Source organism: Dasypus novemcinctus, chromosome 5 (assembly GCF_030445035.2).
Source record: "Dasypus novemcinctus isolate mDasNov1 chromosome 5, mDasNov1.1.hap2, whole genome shotgun sequence".
Lineage (NCBI taxonomy): Eukaryota > Metazoa > Chordata > Mammalia > Cingulata > Dasypodidae > Dasypus > Dasypus novemcinctus.
The window spans coordinates 37,885,620-37,903,091 of record NC_080677.1 but is presented as its reverse complement, the minus strand read 5'-3'; the positions used below and the strand labels follow the sequence as shown (position 1 = coordinate 37,903,091).

Below are 17,472 nucleotides of genomic sequence, written 5' to 3'. Positions count from 1 at the left end.
CAGGCACCATTTGTTGAATAGGCCATTCTCTCCCAGTTGAGAGGGTTTGGTGGCTTTATCGAATATTATATGGCTATATACATGAGGTTCTATATCTGAACTTTCAATTCGATTCCATTGGTCTGTGTGTCTCTCCTTATGCCAGTACCATGCTGTTTTCACTACTGTAGCTTTGTAGTATGTTTTGAAGTCAGGAAGTGTGATTCCTCCTATTTCGTTTTTCTTTTTCAATATGTCTTTGGCTATTCGGGGCCTCTTTTTATTCCAAATAAATTTCATAGTTAGTTTTTCTAGTTCCTTAAAGAAGGCTGTGTTGATTTTTATTGGGATTGCATTGAATGTGTAGATCAGTTTTGGTAGGATAGACATCTTAATAATATTCAGTCTTCCTATCCATGAACAGGGAATATTCTTCCATTTATTTAGGTCTTCTTTGATTTCCTTGAACAATCTTGTATAGTTCTCGATGTATAAGTTTTTTACATCTTTAGTTAAATTTATTCCTAAGTATTTGATTTTTTTATTTACTATTGTGAATGGTATTTGTTTCTTGATTTCCTCCTGATCTTGCTCATTATTGGTGTATAGAAATGCTACTGATTTTTGCGCATTGATCTTATAACCTGCGACTTTGCTAAACTCATTTATGAGTTCTAGGAGCTTTGTTGTAGATCTCTCAGGGTTTTCTATATATAGGATCATGTCATCTGCAAATAATGAAATTTTGACTTCTTCCCTTCCAATTTGAATGCCTTTTATATCTGGTTCTTGTCTCAGTGCTCGAGCCAGTACTTCCAAGACAATGTTAAATAGGAGCGGAGACAATGGGCATCCTTGTCTTGTTCCTGATTTTAGAGGGAAGGATTTCAGGATTTCGCCATTGTAAACAATGTTGGCTTTAGGTTTTTCATATATACTCTTTATCATGTTCAAAAAGTTTCCTTGTATTCCGATCTTTTGGAGTGTTTTTATCAGGAAGGGGTGCTGTATTTTGTCAAATGCCTTTTCTGCATCTATAGATATAATCATGTGGTTTTTTTCTCTCAATCTGTTTATATGGTGTATCACATTGATTGATTTTCTTATGTTGAACCATCCTTGCATACCTGGAATAAATCCCACTTGGTCATGGTGTATAATTCGTTTAATGTGTTGTTGAATACGATTAGCAAGTATTTTGTTAAGTATTTTTGCGTCTAGTTTCATTAGAGAAATTGGTCTGTAATTTTCCTTTCTTGTGGTGTCTTTGTTTGGCTTTGGTACTAGGGTAATGTTGGCATCATAGAAGGAATTAGGCAGTGTTCCTTCTGTTTCGATTTTTTGGAATAGTTTCAACAGGATTGGTGTTAGTTCTTTCCGGAATGTTTTGTAGAATTCACCTGTGAAGCCGTCTGGCCCTGGGCTCTTCTTAGTTGGGAGATTTTTAATGACTGATTCTATCTCTTTGCTTGTGATTGGTTTGTTAAGATCATCAATTTCTTCTTTTGTCAGTATGGGCTGCTTATGTATTTCTAGGAATTTGTCCATTTCCTCTAAATTGTCATTTTTGTTGGAATATAGTTTTTCAAAGTATCCTCTTATGATAGTCTTTATTTCTGTGGGGTCAGTGGTGATTTCACCTTTCTCATTTCTTATTTTGTGTATTTGCATCTTTTCTCTTTTTTTCTTTGTTAGTCTCGCTAAAGGTTTGTCAATTTTGTTGATCTTCTCAAAAAACCAGCTCTTGGTCTTGTTTATTTTTTCAAGTGCTTTCTTATTTTCTATTTCATTTAGTTCTGCTCTTATCTTTGTTATTTCCTTCCTTCTTCTTCCTGTTGGGTTACTTTGTTGTTGTTTTTCTAATTCCTTCAAATGTGCAGTTAATTCTTCAATTTCTGCTCTTTCTTCTTTTTTGATATATGAATTTATGGCTATAAATTTCCCTCTCAGTACCGCTTTTGCTGCATCCCATAAATTTTGGTATGTTGTGTTATCATTATCATTTGTTTCAAGGTAGTCATTGATTTCTTTTGAGATTTCCTCTTTGACCCACTGTTTTTCTAAGAGTGTGCTGTTTAATTTCCAAATTGTCGTGTGAAGTCTGGGTCTCTGTCCCTTGCAAATTTCCAGCTTGACTCCACTGTGGTCAGAGATATTGTTTTGTATGATTTCGATCTTTCTGAATTCATTAAGCCTTTCTTTGTGGCCTAGCATATGGTCAATCTTGGAGAATGTTCCATGTGCGCTTGAGAAAAATGTATATCCTGCTGTGTTTGGGTGTAATGATCTATATATGTCTATTAGATCCAGCTCTTCTAATATACTGTTCAAATGTTTTGTTTCTTTAGTGATTCTCTTTTGAGATGTTCTGTCCAGAGTTGATAGTGGTGTATTAAAATCCCCCACTATAATTGTAGATGCATCTATTCTTTCACTTAGTTTTTCCAGCGTTTGCCTCACATATTTAGAGGCGCCCTTGTTAGGAGCATAAATATTTATGATTGTTCGATCTTCTTGACAAATTGTCCCTTTCACTAAAATATAGTATCCTTCTTTGTCTCTCACAATTGTTTCGCATTTAAAGTCTATTTTGTCTGATATTAATATAGCTACTCCTGCCTTTTTTTGGTTGTTGTTTGCTTGTATGATTGTTTTCCAGCCATTCACTTTCAACCTCCATGAGTCTCTGGGTCTAAGATGTGTCTCTTGTAGGCAGCATATAGATGGGTCGTATTTCCTTATCCAGTGTCCCAGTCTGAATCTTTTGATAGGTGAGTTTAATCCATTGACATTCAGTGTTATTACGTTTAGAGAGTTATTTATGGTAGCCATATTTTGGTTGGATTTGTGTTTGTTATATTTTGTTTGTATTATTTTATTTTCCCCTTCTATTTTTGTCTTTCTTGTTGCTTTTACACTCTCCTCCATCTCTGACTGTCCTGTTTTTTCCTTTCTTCCTGCAGAATTCCCTTAAGAATTTCTTGAAGGGGAGGTTTCTTGTTGATATACTCTTTCAGTTTCTGTTTATCTGTGAATATTTTGAACTCTCCATCATTTTTGAATGCTAGTTTAGCTGGATAGAGTATTCTTGGTTGGAAATTTTTTTCCTTTAGTACCTTGACTATATCATACCACTGCCTTCTTGCCTCCATCGTTTCAGATGAGAAATCAGCACTTAATCTTATGGAGTTTCCCTTGTATGTGATGGTTTTCTTTTCTCTTGCTGCTTTTAGAATTTTTTCTTTGTCTTGAGCATTGGATAATTTGACAAGTATATGTCTTGGGGTGGGCCTGTTGGGGTTTATGACCAGTGGAGTGCGCTGTGCTTCTTGGATATGTACATCTGTCTATTTCAGTAGATTTGGGAAGTTTTCATTCATTATTTCCTGCAACACTCCTTCTGACCCCTTTCCCTTCTCTTCTCCTTCTGGAATGCCTATAATACGTATGTTTGAGCTTTTTGCGTTATCATTCAGGTCCCTAAGTCCTATCTGGATTTTTTCTACCTTTTTATTGACCACTTCTACTATCTGTTTGATTTCCAATGCACTGTCTTCCACATCACTGATTCTCTGCTCTGCCTCTTCTAGTCTGCTGATATTTGCTGCAAGTGTATTTTTGATTTCTTGAATTGTGGTGTTCATTTCCATCATATCTGTTATTTTTTTGCGCATGTCTGCAATTTCCCCTCCGAGTGTTGTCTTCACGCTGTTAACCTCTTTCATTACTTCATCAAATTTGTCGGTGATAAATGTTCTGAGATCTTTCATTGCTTGTGCGAAGTCCTGCCCCCCTTCCTGATTTTCAGTTTGTTGATTGGATTCAGCCATGTTTTCCTGATTACTGGTTTGGTTTGTAGATTTTTGTTCCTGTCTTGTCAACATTTTTTCTTGACGGGTTTAATCAGTTCCTTAGCTTCTTTGTCTAGTCTTGGAGATTAATTAGCTGTTGTTTTTGCGTAAGTGTTATATCTTCTCTTTGTCACTTTGTTCTTCTTATTCCAATTTCTTATTGCTAGTTAAGCTCACTTTAAAGGAAAGTATTAGTGCTGGGGAAAAGTACACCTCACCGTCCCAAGCCGGAAGTGCCTGTGACCAGGTCCTATCCCAGAATTCCACCAGCAAAGCCCTTCGGAACGGAAGTATCTGCGACTACAAGAAGCCTTGATCACCCAGAATCCACCCTGTGTTGTCTTCTGTTCTCATTTTATCTCCTCTAGAATTTCTGGGATTCAATCCTGGAGACTCCTGATGGGGAGAGAGAGGTTCTCTGTCAGTTGCGCCACCTCAGTTCCTGGTCTCTGCTGCGCTTCACCTTGACTCTCCCCTTGTCTCTCTTTTGTTGTATCATCTTGCTCCATGACTCACTTGTGTGGGCACTGGCTCACTGTGCCGGCCCTTGCGTTCACCATGCGAGTACTTGCGCTCACGGCTCATCATGTGAGCACTGGCTCGCCATGTGGGCACACTTTCTTACTTCTTTTTACTGGAAGCCCCAGGTATTGAACCCAGGTCCCCCCACATGGTAGGCGAAGCTCTATGACTTGAGCCACATCCGCTTCCCTGGCTTACCTTCTTGAGGATGTTGGGTGGTGTTTCTTTCAAAACCTGTGAGTTAGGTATACAGTCAGTTCTGTTACAGTCTGACATGTGCTTCACTAAAAATCACTGCAGTATGAAAGATTGCATAATAAAAAGCACAAGACTTGTGCAAAAAGTGGGGCTGGGGCGCAGCACTAAAAAGCTTTGTCAGTGACAACATTAAAAACAATAGGAATCTAATAAAAGCAGTAGCATTTTCTAAATGGTTTAGAAATACATGACTATTACAGTAAATATGGTGCTTTGCTTTGATGAAGACCTGAAGTTTGCTTGTGGAAGTGGGTGTTGGAAGAGTTGCAGCTTTTGAGTTATTGTGGAATGGTGGGAGGAAGGTGACCTGAAATCAGACAGAAAGTGGTCACAGCAGGTAGAGATGGGGAGGCTCATAACACACCTAACACACCAGTGAACTGAAGAATGTGGCGGTTTGAGGTGTATGAGTACATGCATTTGTATATTCCAAAGCCTTTTGATTCAGTTGGGTGCAGTTTTTGGCATTCCCCTACTGTTTCTTGCTGATGGAAAGGCAGATAAGCAAAGGTGAAATTTGCAGGATGCTCACATTTTTTTCCCAATGTATTAATCACGTTGCTAGAAATTTGTGTTTTCTAAACAAGCTTTGTAACAGAAATGACAATACTGGTCAAAGATCTATCATGGCATTCCATTCTAGGTCTTGGTGGGCGTATTGTTGCTGTCTTTTGCTCAAATTCTCTCTGACAGTGGGCCATAGTCATTGACTTATACCTTTATTATTTATGCATTGACCGCATTGTGGAATGTATGATTTTCACTTTAAAAGAACATATAAGACAAAATTATCTTTACATTGACAGTTTCAAAATAGAGTAATCATTAGGTGAAGTTTTAAGTGTTAAATTAAACTTGTGTTAAGATAGAGTAATCTTAAAATATGTAATGATCTCTAATTTTCTTTTGATAGCTAGTAGCTGTGTTGAGAGAAGTGAAATATCTTTTGATGTTGAAGAAATCAGATATACCGGATTCAGCCTTAGCCATCTTCAAAAAAAGAAACACTATTTTAAAGGTTCGTGGTTTTAGGTATCAGGGGATATTTTGAATATAAATATTTTAAATTTTGATTATTAACATATAGACGTGTGGTATTTCTGTCTCTGAGATAGGAGAAAATATCATTAATGTATCTTGTGCTTTTTTGTTGGGGATTTTCTTTGCCTCTTTCAGTACATCGGAAATCTTGAGCTTCTTGTGCAAGAGTATAATAAGCTAAAACAAACTGTTCTGGAAGTTGAATACCCGCTGGTAGAAGACGAACTGAAGGCTCTTGATGATCAACTAAAAGAAGCTGCAACTTCGGTCACGTGGCAGGACGACTGCTGGGAATATATCCAGAGGATGAAAATGGCCACTTCTGAGCTGGAGCGCAGAGTTCAGCAGACACAGTGCAATATTAAAGCAATCCAGCAAATGATGAGAACTTGGGCAGAGTGTACGCTCCTTCCTAGGAGAGATCACAGAAAGGAGACTTGCTTTACTTTGGAGGACAAAGGGGATTTGTTTACTAAAAAGTACAGATTAATCCAAGCAGATGGCTGCAAGATACACAACTTGGTAGAGGTAATGTCTTTTATGATTTCAAGTTTTATAGAAAGTCTTTTCATTTAGTTTAGAGAAGAGAAAAAAAAGGTTACCTAACTATGTAGGGCTCCTTTATCAGTTCTGGAAGGGCATCACAGGTAGTTTTGTTAACTATTTAAAATGGAGGAATTTGCCTTACTTTCCCCTAATTGCTATAGTCCTCACTACTCTCCTTTCTGATACAAGAGATGTTTTGATTAAGGGTTAGAAGTGGGCGCCTTGCCTCTGTGGTAGTTACACCCTCTTTTGGATGCTATTAATAGTTACCACTGCTTGTTGAATGGCCATTATCTGCTGGACACCTTGTTTACATCATCTTATGTAACCCTCTCAACAATCTCCTAAGCAACAATAGTTACTCTCCTTTTAACAAATATCTGAGTTCTTAAAACAGAAACAGTTGTTTAAAGAGAAAACAAAACAAAACAAAACAAAAAAACCCAGAAAGCAGGAAAGAAAACATTGAGGCTACGTTCTAGTTGAAAATAAAAAGAGAAAAATAACAAAAATATAATGTCAGTTTGTAATAAAAGCAATGGCAGAAAATAAAGCAGAGTAGGTGGGATAGGGAGTGGGGGGTTTGGTATTTTATAGGGGGTGGTCAGGAAGGCTTTTTACGAAGGCGACACCTGTGCAGACCTGAAAGAGAAAGGGAATGAGTCATGTGGCTCTCAGAAGGGTGTTCTAGGTGAGCCACATTAAAAGGCTTTGGGGTAAAAGCACACCTTACCTGTCCAAGGACCAGCTGGAGAGTCAGGGTAGCTGAAGCACAGAGATCAAGGGGAAGAATTGAAGGGGACGAAGTTGGCAAAGGACCACGGGCATATCCCTTGGGATTGGTAGGCCATTTTAAGGGCTTTGACTTTTGTGCTGGAGACTCTGTTCAAAGGTTTTCCCTGCTGAATATAAACTTCAGGGGAGCAAGGAGGTAGACAGGAAGATGATTAGGAGTTCTTTTAATAATCCAGGTGAACATGATGGCTTGGGTCAGAGTGGTAGGGATAAAAGCAGTCATTTTCTAGCTGTGTCTTGAAGATAGAGCCAGCAAAATTTACTGTAGAGAGTCTGAGAAGAGAGAAGTCAACAATAACACCAAGGTTTTTGTCTGAGCAACTGAAAGAGTAAAGTTTCCCATCACTGATATGCAGAAGACTATTTTAGAGCAGGTTTTTCAGGGAAAACCAGGACTGGTTTTGGCCATGTTAGAGTTGCCCAAGGGGAGATTTTGAGTTAAGCGGGCTGATGTGAATGTGAGTCTAGAGTTCAGGGGAGAAGTCCTGGTGAATGACATAGAATTTCGAGTTGTGAGCGTACATATGATATTGATAGCTATGGAGTTAGATGGGATATGTAGGGATTTTTTTGCAGATAGAGAATAGATCCAAGACTAGCCCTGAAGTCCTTCCTGAAGTCAGAGAGAAGAGGAAGACAGAATACAGGATACTGAAAAAGAGACTGAGCAGAGAGATTCCCTAGAACCCAAGTAAAGAAGACACTTTTGAGAAGGAGGGAGAGTTCAGCTCTGTCACATGCTGACCTGGGACCTGAAGATGAGGACTGAGATTGACAATCAGGTTTGGCAACATGGAAGTCATTGGAGGAATGGAAGCTTGATTGGCGCTAATAAGAGAATGGGAGAAACAGGCAGCCAGTAAGCTGTGGGGAGGGGGACTAAAATGGTCAGTAGCTGGATATGAATATTGGAGTTAGGGACGGCTTTATTTTTAATATTGTTTCCTATTTCATGATGTTTGAGTGTTGACTGTAATGAACTAGTAGGGAGGGAAAAAAAATTTTTTTGTAGTTTTTTTTTTCTTTTCTTTTTCTTCATTTTCTTTTAAATGTTACATTAAAAAAATATGAGTTCCCCATATACCCCCCCACCCCACCCTTCCCACATCAACAAACTCTTCCATCATTGTGTCACATCCTCTGCACCTGGCGAATACATTCTGGAGAACCACTGCAGCACATGGACAGTGGTCCACACTGTTGTCCACACTCTTCCCCAGTCCACCCAGTGGGCCACAACAGGGCACACAACGCCCAGCATCCATCCCTGCAGCACCACCTACGACAACTCCAAATCCTGAAAATGCCCCCACACCATGTCTCTTCTTCCCTCTCCCGACCATCAGCAGCCACCATGGCCACCCTTCAAGAGGGAAAAATTGTTGGAGGAAAGTCATTGAGGGAATGGAACGTAGAAAATACAAGTCGAACTGGACTTTAGCTAGGAGCATGCAGAGTCCACCTGTAGTAATGGAACGGAAGGCAGAGGATGTGAACACAGTGCTGTATGCGGGCAGTGTTGAGGTGAACATGGGAAAGTTGATTTCTCATTGTTACTGTTTTCTTCAGGAAAAAGAGAGCAATGTCAGTGACTGAAAGTGAGAATGTGGAAGGAGGTGTTAGAATTTTAAAGAGAGTCTAGAAGAGTGGAGACACGAATGGCCTAGGAGAATGAGGTAGGATTCCAGGACGGTTCTGAGGTCCCACCCCACTTGAGGTTGATGATCATGCATTTAAGGTGAGGCCAATCAGCGTGACTGCCTGCTTTACAGTGACTGAACTGAAGCTCAGTGAGGCTTAGTAAATGTTGTACATCATAAAGCTAGAGGCGTGTTGTAGGACTGGATTTGTCTCCATAGCTGTTGTTTTTTCCTATCCTGCTTTGCAGCTTTCCCCATGCCAATATTAAGCTTGATTTAGGTTTATTCAGTAAATGAGTAATATTTGGTCAAAATTTACTTTTTCAGTTGCATTTGACTCGTGTCATTTGTTTAATGCAAGTGTGTATTCACAATGCCCAAATGAGCACATTGAATGGTTCCAGCCTAGGTCCTAGGTCAATTTAAGTTTATGAGACTCTGGGGAGAGGAAGAAGAACCAGCAAAATTGCAAAGAAGGAGCAACCAACAAAGTAGGAGGAGAACAAGGGAGGCTGATATCCTGGAACCTAAGAGAAGAAAAGATTTGAAGGGTTACAAACTTCCCTCACCAAAAAGTAAAGTATGGTGTACTTGATATTATGTGGGAAGAAAAGAGAGAGAAAGAAGGAAAAGAATCAAGCAGAAAAGTAATATTGATAAGTTTCTCTGACCTCTAAGGTTGTCTGAAATTCCAAGAAAGTGTTATTTTTGCCTTAAATAGGGATTTGCTAGAACAGGACTTTGTTCTCAGCCTTCTTTGATTATTGCTTAAGTGGGTGGGTACACCAGCTTTCTAAGCTTAGGTTTTTCCCTGAAATCAGAACCACAGATGTAGTTCTGGCTAAGGGTAGCCCTGAAAGAATCTCAGGGCTGTTCTGACATGTGAAAAAGTATAAACCTGGAAATTAATTTGTTTTTCAGAAGTATCTTAACACTCATGTCATTCACTATTACTGTTTGTTTACTGGGATGCTGTGAATTATTCTGTGACTTTAGGATAACTTGAGAGCTGTTAATACATTAGAATCTGTCTCATTAAGAACAGATGATGGATGTACAATTTTTTTCTGTTACATTTGCTTGATGATAAAAAAAAAGTGTACTTCCCAAACTCTAATCTGGGTATTTAGACCAGTAAGATTTATGAATATAGATTAAAATGCATTGAAAATATTACAAATATAATACATGACTAGAAATTATTACAAAATAAGGTTTTACAGTGTTATACCAGAAAATAAGGTCAGACTAGGTTCTACTAATAAACTGTAGTCATATAGATTACACAGAGGTGAATGGTTCAACCCTGGAGGTGGGCAACACAGCATCCCTGAAAGGAGCAGTGCTTACATTTGTTAAAGGACAAGAAGCCTCTAGAACTCTCTCACCTCTGCCCTGTCTTATCAGGAACCAGACTTGAAAAAGATTTGAAATCACCATTCCTTTTTTTTTTCAATTGAATTATATCATTCACACATGAATATACCTAAACAATAAGTGTATAATAAAAGCTGTGAACTTACAAAACAAACATGCATATCATCATTCAGGACTCCCATACAGCACCCCACCACCAACACCTTACATTGTTGTGAAACATTTCTTTCAAACTATGAAAGAGCATTGTCGATCTGTTACTACTAACTATAGCTCTTTTCTTACATTTACTGTATTTTCCCCCAACCTACCTGATTATTAATATGCTGTATTAATATATATTTGTTATAGTTCATGAGGGAGCATTCTCATAGTTGTCCTGTTAGACCACAGGCCATCTTCTACCATTGATTCCCTGTTTTGTACAATATATTCAAAATATATACTCAGTGGTTCTCATTTTATCACAGAGTGGTGTTATTATTACTCCCAAAGGAAAAATCCCATTTCCCCTTTTATTCCTTTACTGTCCTTTAGAATTGATGTATCTTCATTGCCATTGCTGCAAAACTATTACGATATTACTGTTAGTTATCTTCCATAAGCTACATTAGTTGTAGTTTTCCCATGTATCACCCTATCTTTAACAGTTTGTGAAAGAACATTCTTATATTTATACTATTAACCAAAAGCTTCATCCGCAACTGAAATCACTATGTTATACAGTCCCTAGATTATTCTCTTTCAATTGAAAGCTTTCTTTCAATTGACATTTATGTCTACACATTACCCCTTTCAAGCACAATCACACTTATAAATCAGCAATGTTAGTTATACTTACTATAATGTGTTACCATCAATTCTATTCCTTACTATACTTTTACAAGAGACCTTATTAAAAGTTCTGCACACATTAAGCATCAGTTCCCATTCTCAACCCACATTCTGTATCCTAGTATTCTGTACTCTAGAGGTTACCTCCATAAGTTTACTCATATTTAGTTCATATTAGGAGACTATACAGTATGTATCCGCTGGTGTCTGGTTTATTTCACTCACCATAATAGGTTCATCCATGTTGTAATATGCATCCCAATTTCATTTCTTCTTACAGCTGAATAATATTCTATTGTATGTAAATACAACATTTTTAATCCATTCATCAGTTGATGGACGCTTGGGCTGGTTCCATATTTTAGCAATTGTGAATAACACTGCTGTGAATATCAGTGTGAAAATGTCAGTGCATGTCCTTGCTTTCAGTTCTTCTGAATATATTCCTAGTAACAGGATTGCTGGATCATACGGCAGTTCTACATTCAGCTTCTTGAGGTACTGCCAAACTGTCTTCCACAGAGGCTACACTAGTCTACATTTCCACCAACAGTGAAAGAGTATTCCTATTTCTCCACATCCTCTCCAGCACTTATAGCTTTCTGTTTTTTTTTTTGGATAATGGCAATTCTAATAGTGTGAAATGATATCTCATTGTAGTTTTGATCTGTATTTCCCTAATAGCTAGTGATGTTGAACAATTTTTTATGTGCTTTTGGGTCATTTGTATGAAATCACCATTCTTTTTTTTTTAAAAAAAGATTTATTTTTATTTATTTCTCTCCCCTTCCCCCCCCACCCCCCCCCCGCCCCAGTTGTCTGTTCTCTGTGTTCATTTGCTGTGTGTTCTTCTGTGTCGGCTTGTATTCTTGTCAGCGGCACCGGGAATCTGTGTTTCTTTTTGATGAGTCATCTTGCTGCGTCAGCTCTCTGTGTGTACGGCGCACTCCTGGGCAGGCTGCACTTTCTTTTGGGCTGGGCAGCTCTCCTTACGGGGCGTACTCCTTGCGTGTGGGGCTCCCCTACACGGGGGACACCCCTGCATGGCACGGCACTCCTTGCACGCATCAGTGCTGCACGGGGGCCAGCTCCACATGGGTCAAGGAGGCCCTGGGTTTGAATCATGGATCTCCCATGTGGTAGGCGGACGCTCTAATAGTTGAGCCAAGTCAGCTTCCCGAAATCACCATTCTTTATATGAGAAATGAGAAGAGTTTCAGACTTCAAAATAGAAATTAAATTATTTATGTTTTTATAGGTTATATCTTTTAAGTGATATTTCCTTGTGGGTTATAAGCATATGATTCTGAACCAGCTTCTCAGGTCTCCAGTGAGGAATGTGGTTTGGGGAAAAGCCATAGAAATACGGAAATTCATCCTGAATTCCTTGTGACTTATGGCATCTCAGTTTGTAGTCTGGAGTCAGACTCTAAAATGGAGAGAGAAGAGAGAGTGGGAGAATTATGGAAGATTGGGTCTAGAAATTTCCTGAGAAATCGTTTAATGTCGTAAAACTCTTTTCCCTTATTTGTTGAAAATACATCTCTTAAAAACACCACTGCAGTGGATAAATTGGATCTGTTGGTATGAGAAAGTGTAAACAGTGAGGCAATCACAGATACATCCCTGTAATGTATTGGAGATTTACTCTCAGGAGTCAGAAGGGTCATTTCTAGTCCTGACATAGCTGCTAACTTCCTACTAGTGTGGTACTAAAAGTCTCTTAAGTCTTTGTTTTCATAGATGTAAAATGAGAAGACAGGACAAGATGGTCTTTAAGGATTTTTCCAGCTTTAAGATCTATACTTCTCCTCCCTTAAGGAGCCAGGACTGCTGTGTACATTGCCCCGGATGTGCATTACACAACTCCAGGGGAGCAGGTCACATAAACTACAGATATGAATGGTTTAACCCTAGAGGTAGATAACACAGCATCCCTGAGAGGAGCAGTTCTTAAATTTGTTTGAGGCCAAGAAACCCCTAGAACTCTCTCACCTCTGACCTGCTCCAAGAGGACCTAGATTCATCTATGTAGTTCTGATGCTTGCACAAAGGATACACCATTGAGTCTTGAATCATATATCCACAAAAGGGAGTAATCAAAGAAATACAGAGAAGATAGTCTACCTTAGAACTAGCTCTCATTCCACTTTTCTATGTGTTACAGTTTCTGCCTGTGGTATCTGCTTTCAGGCCTGTATAGACCATGAACGCTTTGTCACCCAGACTCTCTCTGGAATCAACCTTGCTGCCCACCTGTAGGCCAACCTATCACATTCCCTAAACCCCATCCTGTTCCATTGACCTGCCTGGTGCTTTACCCTTGCCCTTAGGAGATGCTGTGTTAGAACCCTATATTGGTGTCTCACAAAGAGAGTCCAGTGTTTCCAGGAAGAGTTATTATTCCACAGGTTGTTCAAAGGTGGTATGCCAAAAAATATATATTCTGTGTGTTTGAATAAGGTTTGGAAACAATTAAGTTCATCTAAGTTAAGTGAACTTTAGTTTAGTGGGTGTTCTGTGATCTGGAGAATGGCATAGAGTACATAGCACTTCCCTGACTTAGGGCTCTTCAGATATCCCAAGGCATTATTCTGTGAAGAACCAGTTTGGGAAACCACTTCATTTACAGTTAAGGCCCTGGAAAGCAAAGTCTAAGATCACATACAGTTAGGGGCAGAGCAAGAACTGGAGCCCAGTTCCAATATTTCTGGAATTTGTTGGGAACGAGTGTATTTCCTGTCTGTTTTTGAAGACAGCAATCTTTTTTTAAAATATATTTTTATTTATGTTTGAAAGATACATAGATTACATAAAATGTTACATAAAAAAATTTGTAGGGCATTCTCATATGCCCCACTCCCTACACCTCCCACTTTTCCCACATTAACAACTTCTTTGATTATTGTGGTACATTCATTACAATTGATGAACACATTTTGGAGCATTTCCACACAGCATGGATTATAGTTTACGTTGTAGTTTACACTCTTTCTCACTCTATTCTGTAGGTTATAGCAGGTGTATAATGTCCTGCATCTGTCTTTGCAGTGTCAATTCAGGACAATTCCATATCCCAAAAGTGCCCCCATATTATACCTCTTTTTCCCTCTCCCTGTCTTCAGCAACTCTAGAGGCCATGAAAACAGCAATCTTCATATTGTTTTTTCCTTTATATAGTGACTTTTTAATTTATTACATAAAAAACTTAATGTTATAAAATCCTACTTAGCCTTCTAGCTTAAGGTTCTACAATATAACGCTTGAATGCTCCTGTGCTGTGCACAGAAAATACAAAAAGTCCCTTCTTTAACAAACCATTTAAATGGAAAGCTTTCATTTTTACCCTCAATTTTGTTTATATGCCTGTATTAATTCATGTCTGTTTCTAGGAAAATAGGAAGCTCTTCAAAGCCCACCCTTCGCTGGATACCTGGAAGATTTACGTAGAATTCGTTGATGACATCGTGGTAGAAGGCTTTTTTCAAGCTATAATGCATGACTTAGATTTCTTTCTGATAAATACAGAGAAACAATTGAAGCCTGCACCATTTTTTCAAGCACAAATGATCCTACTTCCCCCTGAGATTGTGTTTAAGCCTTCTTTGGAAAGAGATGCTAGTGATGGATTCTACGATTTGATAGAAGAAATGCTGTCCAACAGTTTTAGAATGTCTGCCCAGATGAAGCGAGTAGCATCACATCTGGAAATAGCAAATTATCAGGTATTTTCTGTGTAAATGGGTATTGGGCTTTTGTACTAACTATTCAAAAATAAATTGGGGGTAAGAGGGAGAACAAGGAAATAAGTTGGAGACGACAACATAATTGTTGATTTTGTTAGATGACCCTTTGATTAATTGCCTGGGGTGAGGATAACTGATAGGACAAGATTGGTTTATTAAGTGCTTGTTTTCCTCTCGTTAGAATGATATGGATAACATGTTAGGCCTGGTGGAGGCCAGGCAGGAGATAATGAACAGAGTGGTGGATGTGATCAACAAAGTCTTGGACTTCAGAAGCACTCTGGAGACCTATGCTTACCTCTGGGTGGATGACCGAGCTGAGTTTATGAAGCATTTTCTCCTGTATGGCTATACTGTATCCTCTGAGGAAATGGATGCTCATGCAAATGAAGAAATCCCTAAACAGCCACCAACTATCGAACAATTCAAAGAACAGGCAAGGAAAACCTTCATATTTGATGTAGTCATTGGCTTTAATTGAGTTTTTATAGTTATTGGAATTTTCTTTTCCAATTATAGATTGACATTTATGAGGCTTTGTATATTCAGATGAGCAGATTTGATGACTTCAGAGTATTTGATAGTTGGTTCAAGGTGGACATGAAGCCTTTCAAAGTGAGCCTGCTAAACATTATAAAGAAATGGAGCTGGGTGTTTCAGGAGCATCTTTTGAGATTTGTCATTAACAGGTAGCCCTTTGTATTCTGGTATTTGGACTTAAAACCTCTAATCTCTTATTGGCTCTCATATATTGGTATATTTTATTTTATTTTTTTTAAGATTTATTTATTTATTTAATCCCCCCCCCCCCCGGTTGTCTGTTTTCTGTGTCTATTTGCTGCGTCTTGTTTCTTTGTCCGCTTCTGTTGTCGTCAGCGGCATGGGAAGTGTGGGCGGCGCCATTCCTGGGCAGGCTGCTCTTTCTTTTCACGCTGGGCGGCTTTCCTCACGGGCCCACTCCTTGCGCGCATCAGCACTGCGCATGGGCCAGCTCCACACGGGTCAAGGAGGCCCGGGGTTTGAACCGCGGACCTCCCATATGGTAGACGGACGCCCTAACCACTGGGCCAAAGTCCGTTTCCCATATTGGTATATTTTAAAAGCTTAAATTAACCTGCCAATTTATAATAGAGATAACGAATACTGTTTAATTAGGTACATAATGAAAATAATTTCCCATCAGAAGTCTTACACTACTAAAATTTTAATTATTTTAATTTGTGTCTGTGTTTGTATACATCTGTAAAATATATATATATTTAACAGTCTGAATGAGCTACAAGAATTTATAAAGGAGACAGACGCTGGCCTTCAGAAAGAATTAAGTGAAGGTGATCACGATGGTCTGGTTGACGTCATGGGGCATCTTCTGGCTGTGAGAGGCCGTCAGAGAGCTACTGATGAACTCTTTGAACCACTAAAAGAAACCATTATGCTTTTGGAAAGCTATGGCCAGAAGATGCCCGAGCAAGTCTATATTCAGCTGGAGGTAAGTGTAGAGGTAAAGTGATAATAATTGCCATATATTGAGGATCTCCTTAAGCCATTTACTTTACCTGTACTCTCTTGTTAATTTCCGTATAATAACCTATAGAATAGACATCAATATTTTTATTCTACAAGTTAGGAATCTGAAGTTTAAAGAAATTGAATAACTTTCTCAAGATTACACAAGTAATAAAGCCAGTCAGCACTGTAATCTAGGTGTGTTTCCTGGCCAGCTACTCTTAACGCCTGTGCTCCTCTGCTTTCTTATTAGAAGGTGTTTAGATAACAGAGAGCCTCTGCATTGTTTTTCACTCCTGAAATTTATCAAAGCTCTTTTTCATTCCAAACTGTCTGCCAGTTGAGAAGTATCCTAGTCTTTGGAAACATATCATGGGCATGTGTATTAGCCAGTCAAAGGGGTGCTGATGCAAAATAGCAGAAATTGGTTGGTTTTTATAAAGGGTATTTATTTGGGGTAGGAGTTTTCAGATACCAGGCCATCAAGCATAAGTTACTTCCCTCTCCAAAGTCTATTTTCACGTGTTGGAGCAAGATGGCTGCCGACGTCTGCGAGGGTTCAGGCTTCCTGGGTTTTTCTCTCTTTCCAGGGCTCCATTTCTCTCCGGGCTCAACTGCTATGCTCGTTCCACAAGGCCGGCTGTAGGCTATTAGGCAAACGGTACTGTCTCTCTCCCTGGGGCTTCTGCCAAATCTAAGAAGCCACCTCTATTCCTGTGTTCTTCTCCTATCTGTTCACTCCGGGACTCTAGCTCAAAACTCCCAACTCTGTCCTTTGCTGTGTCTTTTCTCTGTGAGTCCCCACACACCAAAAGGCGGGGACTCAGCACCCTACTGGTGTGGCCCAATCTAAATCCTAATCGTAATTTAATCTATTAAAAGTGAGATCTCCAACAGACCAGTTTACAAACATAATCCAATAACTATTTTTAGAATTCATGAACAATGCCAAACTGCTACAGCATATTACTAGAAAAAAGCTTGAGTTGGGGGAGAAATCTCTGTGTTTCCTAAACAGGATTTCATGCCAACATCCTATTTTCATGTTCTGGAGAGATCTGGTGGCTATTATGTGCCAAATGATCAACAAAAGCTTTTCAACTATAACTGAAAAACCTGATCAAAGACCTCACCCTTAAGGCTCTTTTCCCATGCCCATACCGAGGTTCTTTAGATAGTTTTTATATCTATACACACACACACACTTTATCTGCCAGCTTCCAAGCTGTGCTTCCTCCGACCTTCCAGAAGTCATCAGTGGGCATATTAACCAGAAAATATTTATTCAATTCCAGCTCAGTGATCAGAGATGAGACTAAGACTTAGATTTGTTTTTAAATACTATATGAATCCGCTATATCCAGTTTGCCTTGGCAA

At 39.0% G+C, this 17,472-nt stretch overlaps 1 protein-coding gene across 1 annotated transcript in view; it reads left to right on the top strand.

The window, feature by feature from the left end:
• The window catches only part of DNAH11 (dynein axonemal heavy chain 11), a 372,691-nt gene that overhangs the window by 64,500 nt on the left and 290,719 nt on the right, over window positions 1-17,472 (top strand). Inside the window, exons 13-18 of the mRNA XM_071215123.1 lie at window positions 5,524-5,628; window positions 5,787-6,179; window positions 14,236-14,568; window positions 14,771-15,025; window positions 15,109-15,278; window positions 15,856-16,078. Coding sequence (XP_071071224.1) covers window positions 5,524-5,628; window positions 5,787-6,179; window positions 14,236-14,568; window positions 14,771-15,025; window positions 15,109-15,278; window positions 15,856-16,078 — 1,479 coding nt within the window. The remainder of the gene's footprint in view (window positions 1-5,523; window positions 5,629-5,786; window positions 6,180-14,235; window positions 14,569-14,770; window positions 15,026-15,108; window positions 15,279-15,855; window positions 16,079-17,472) is intronic.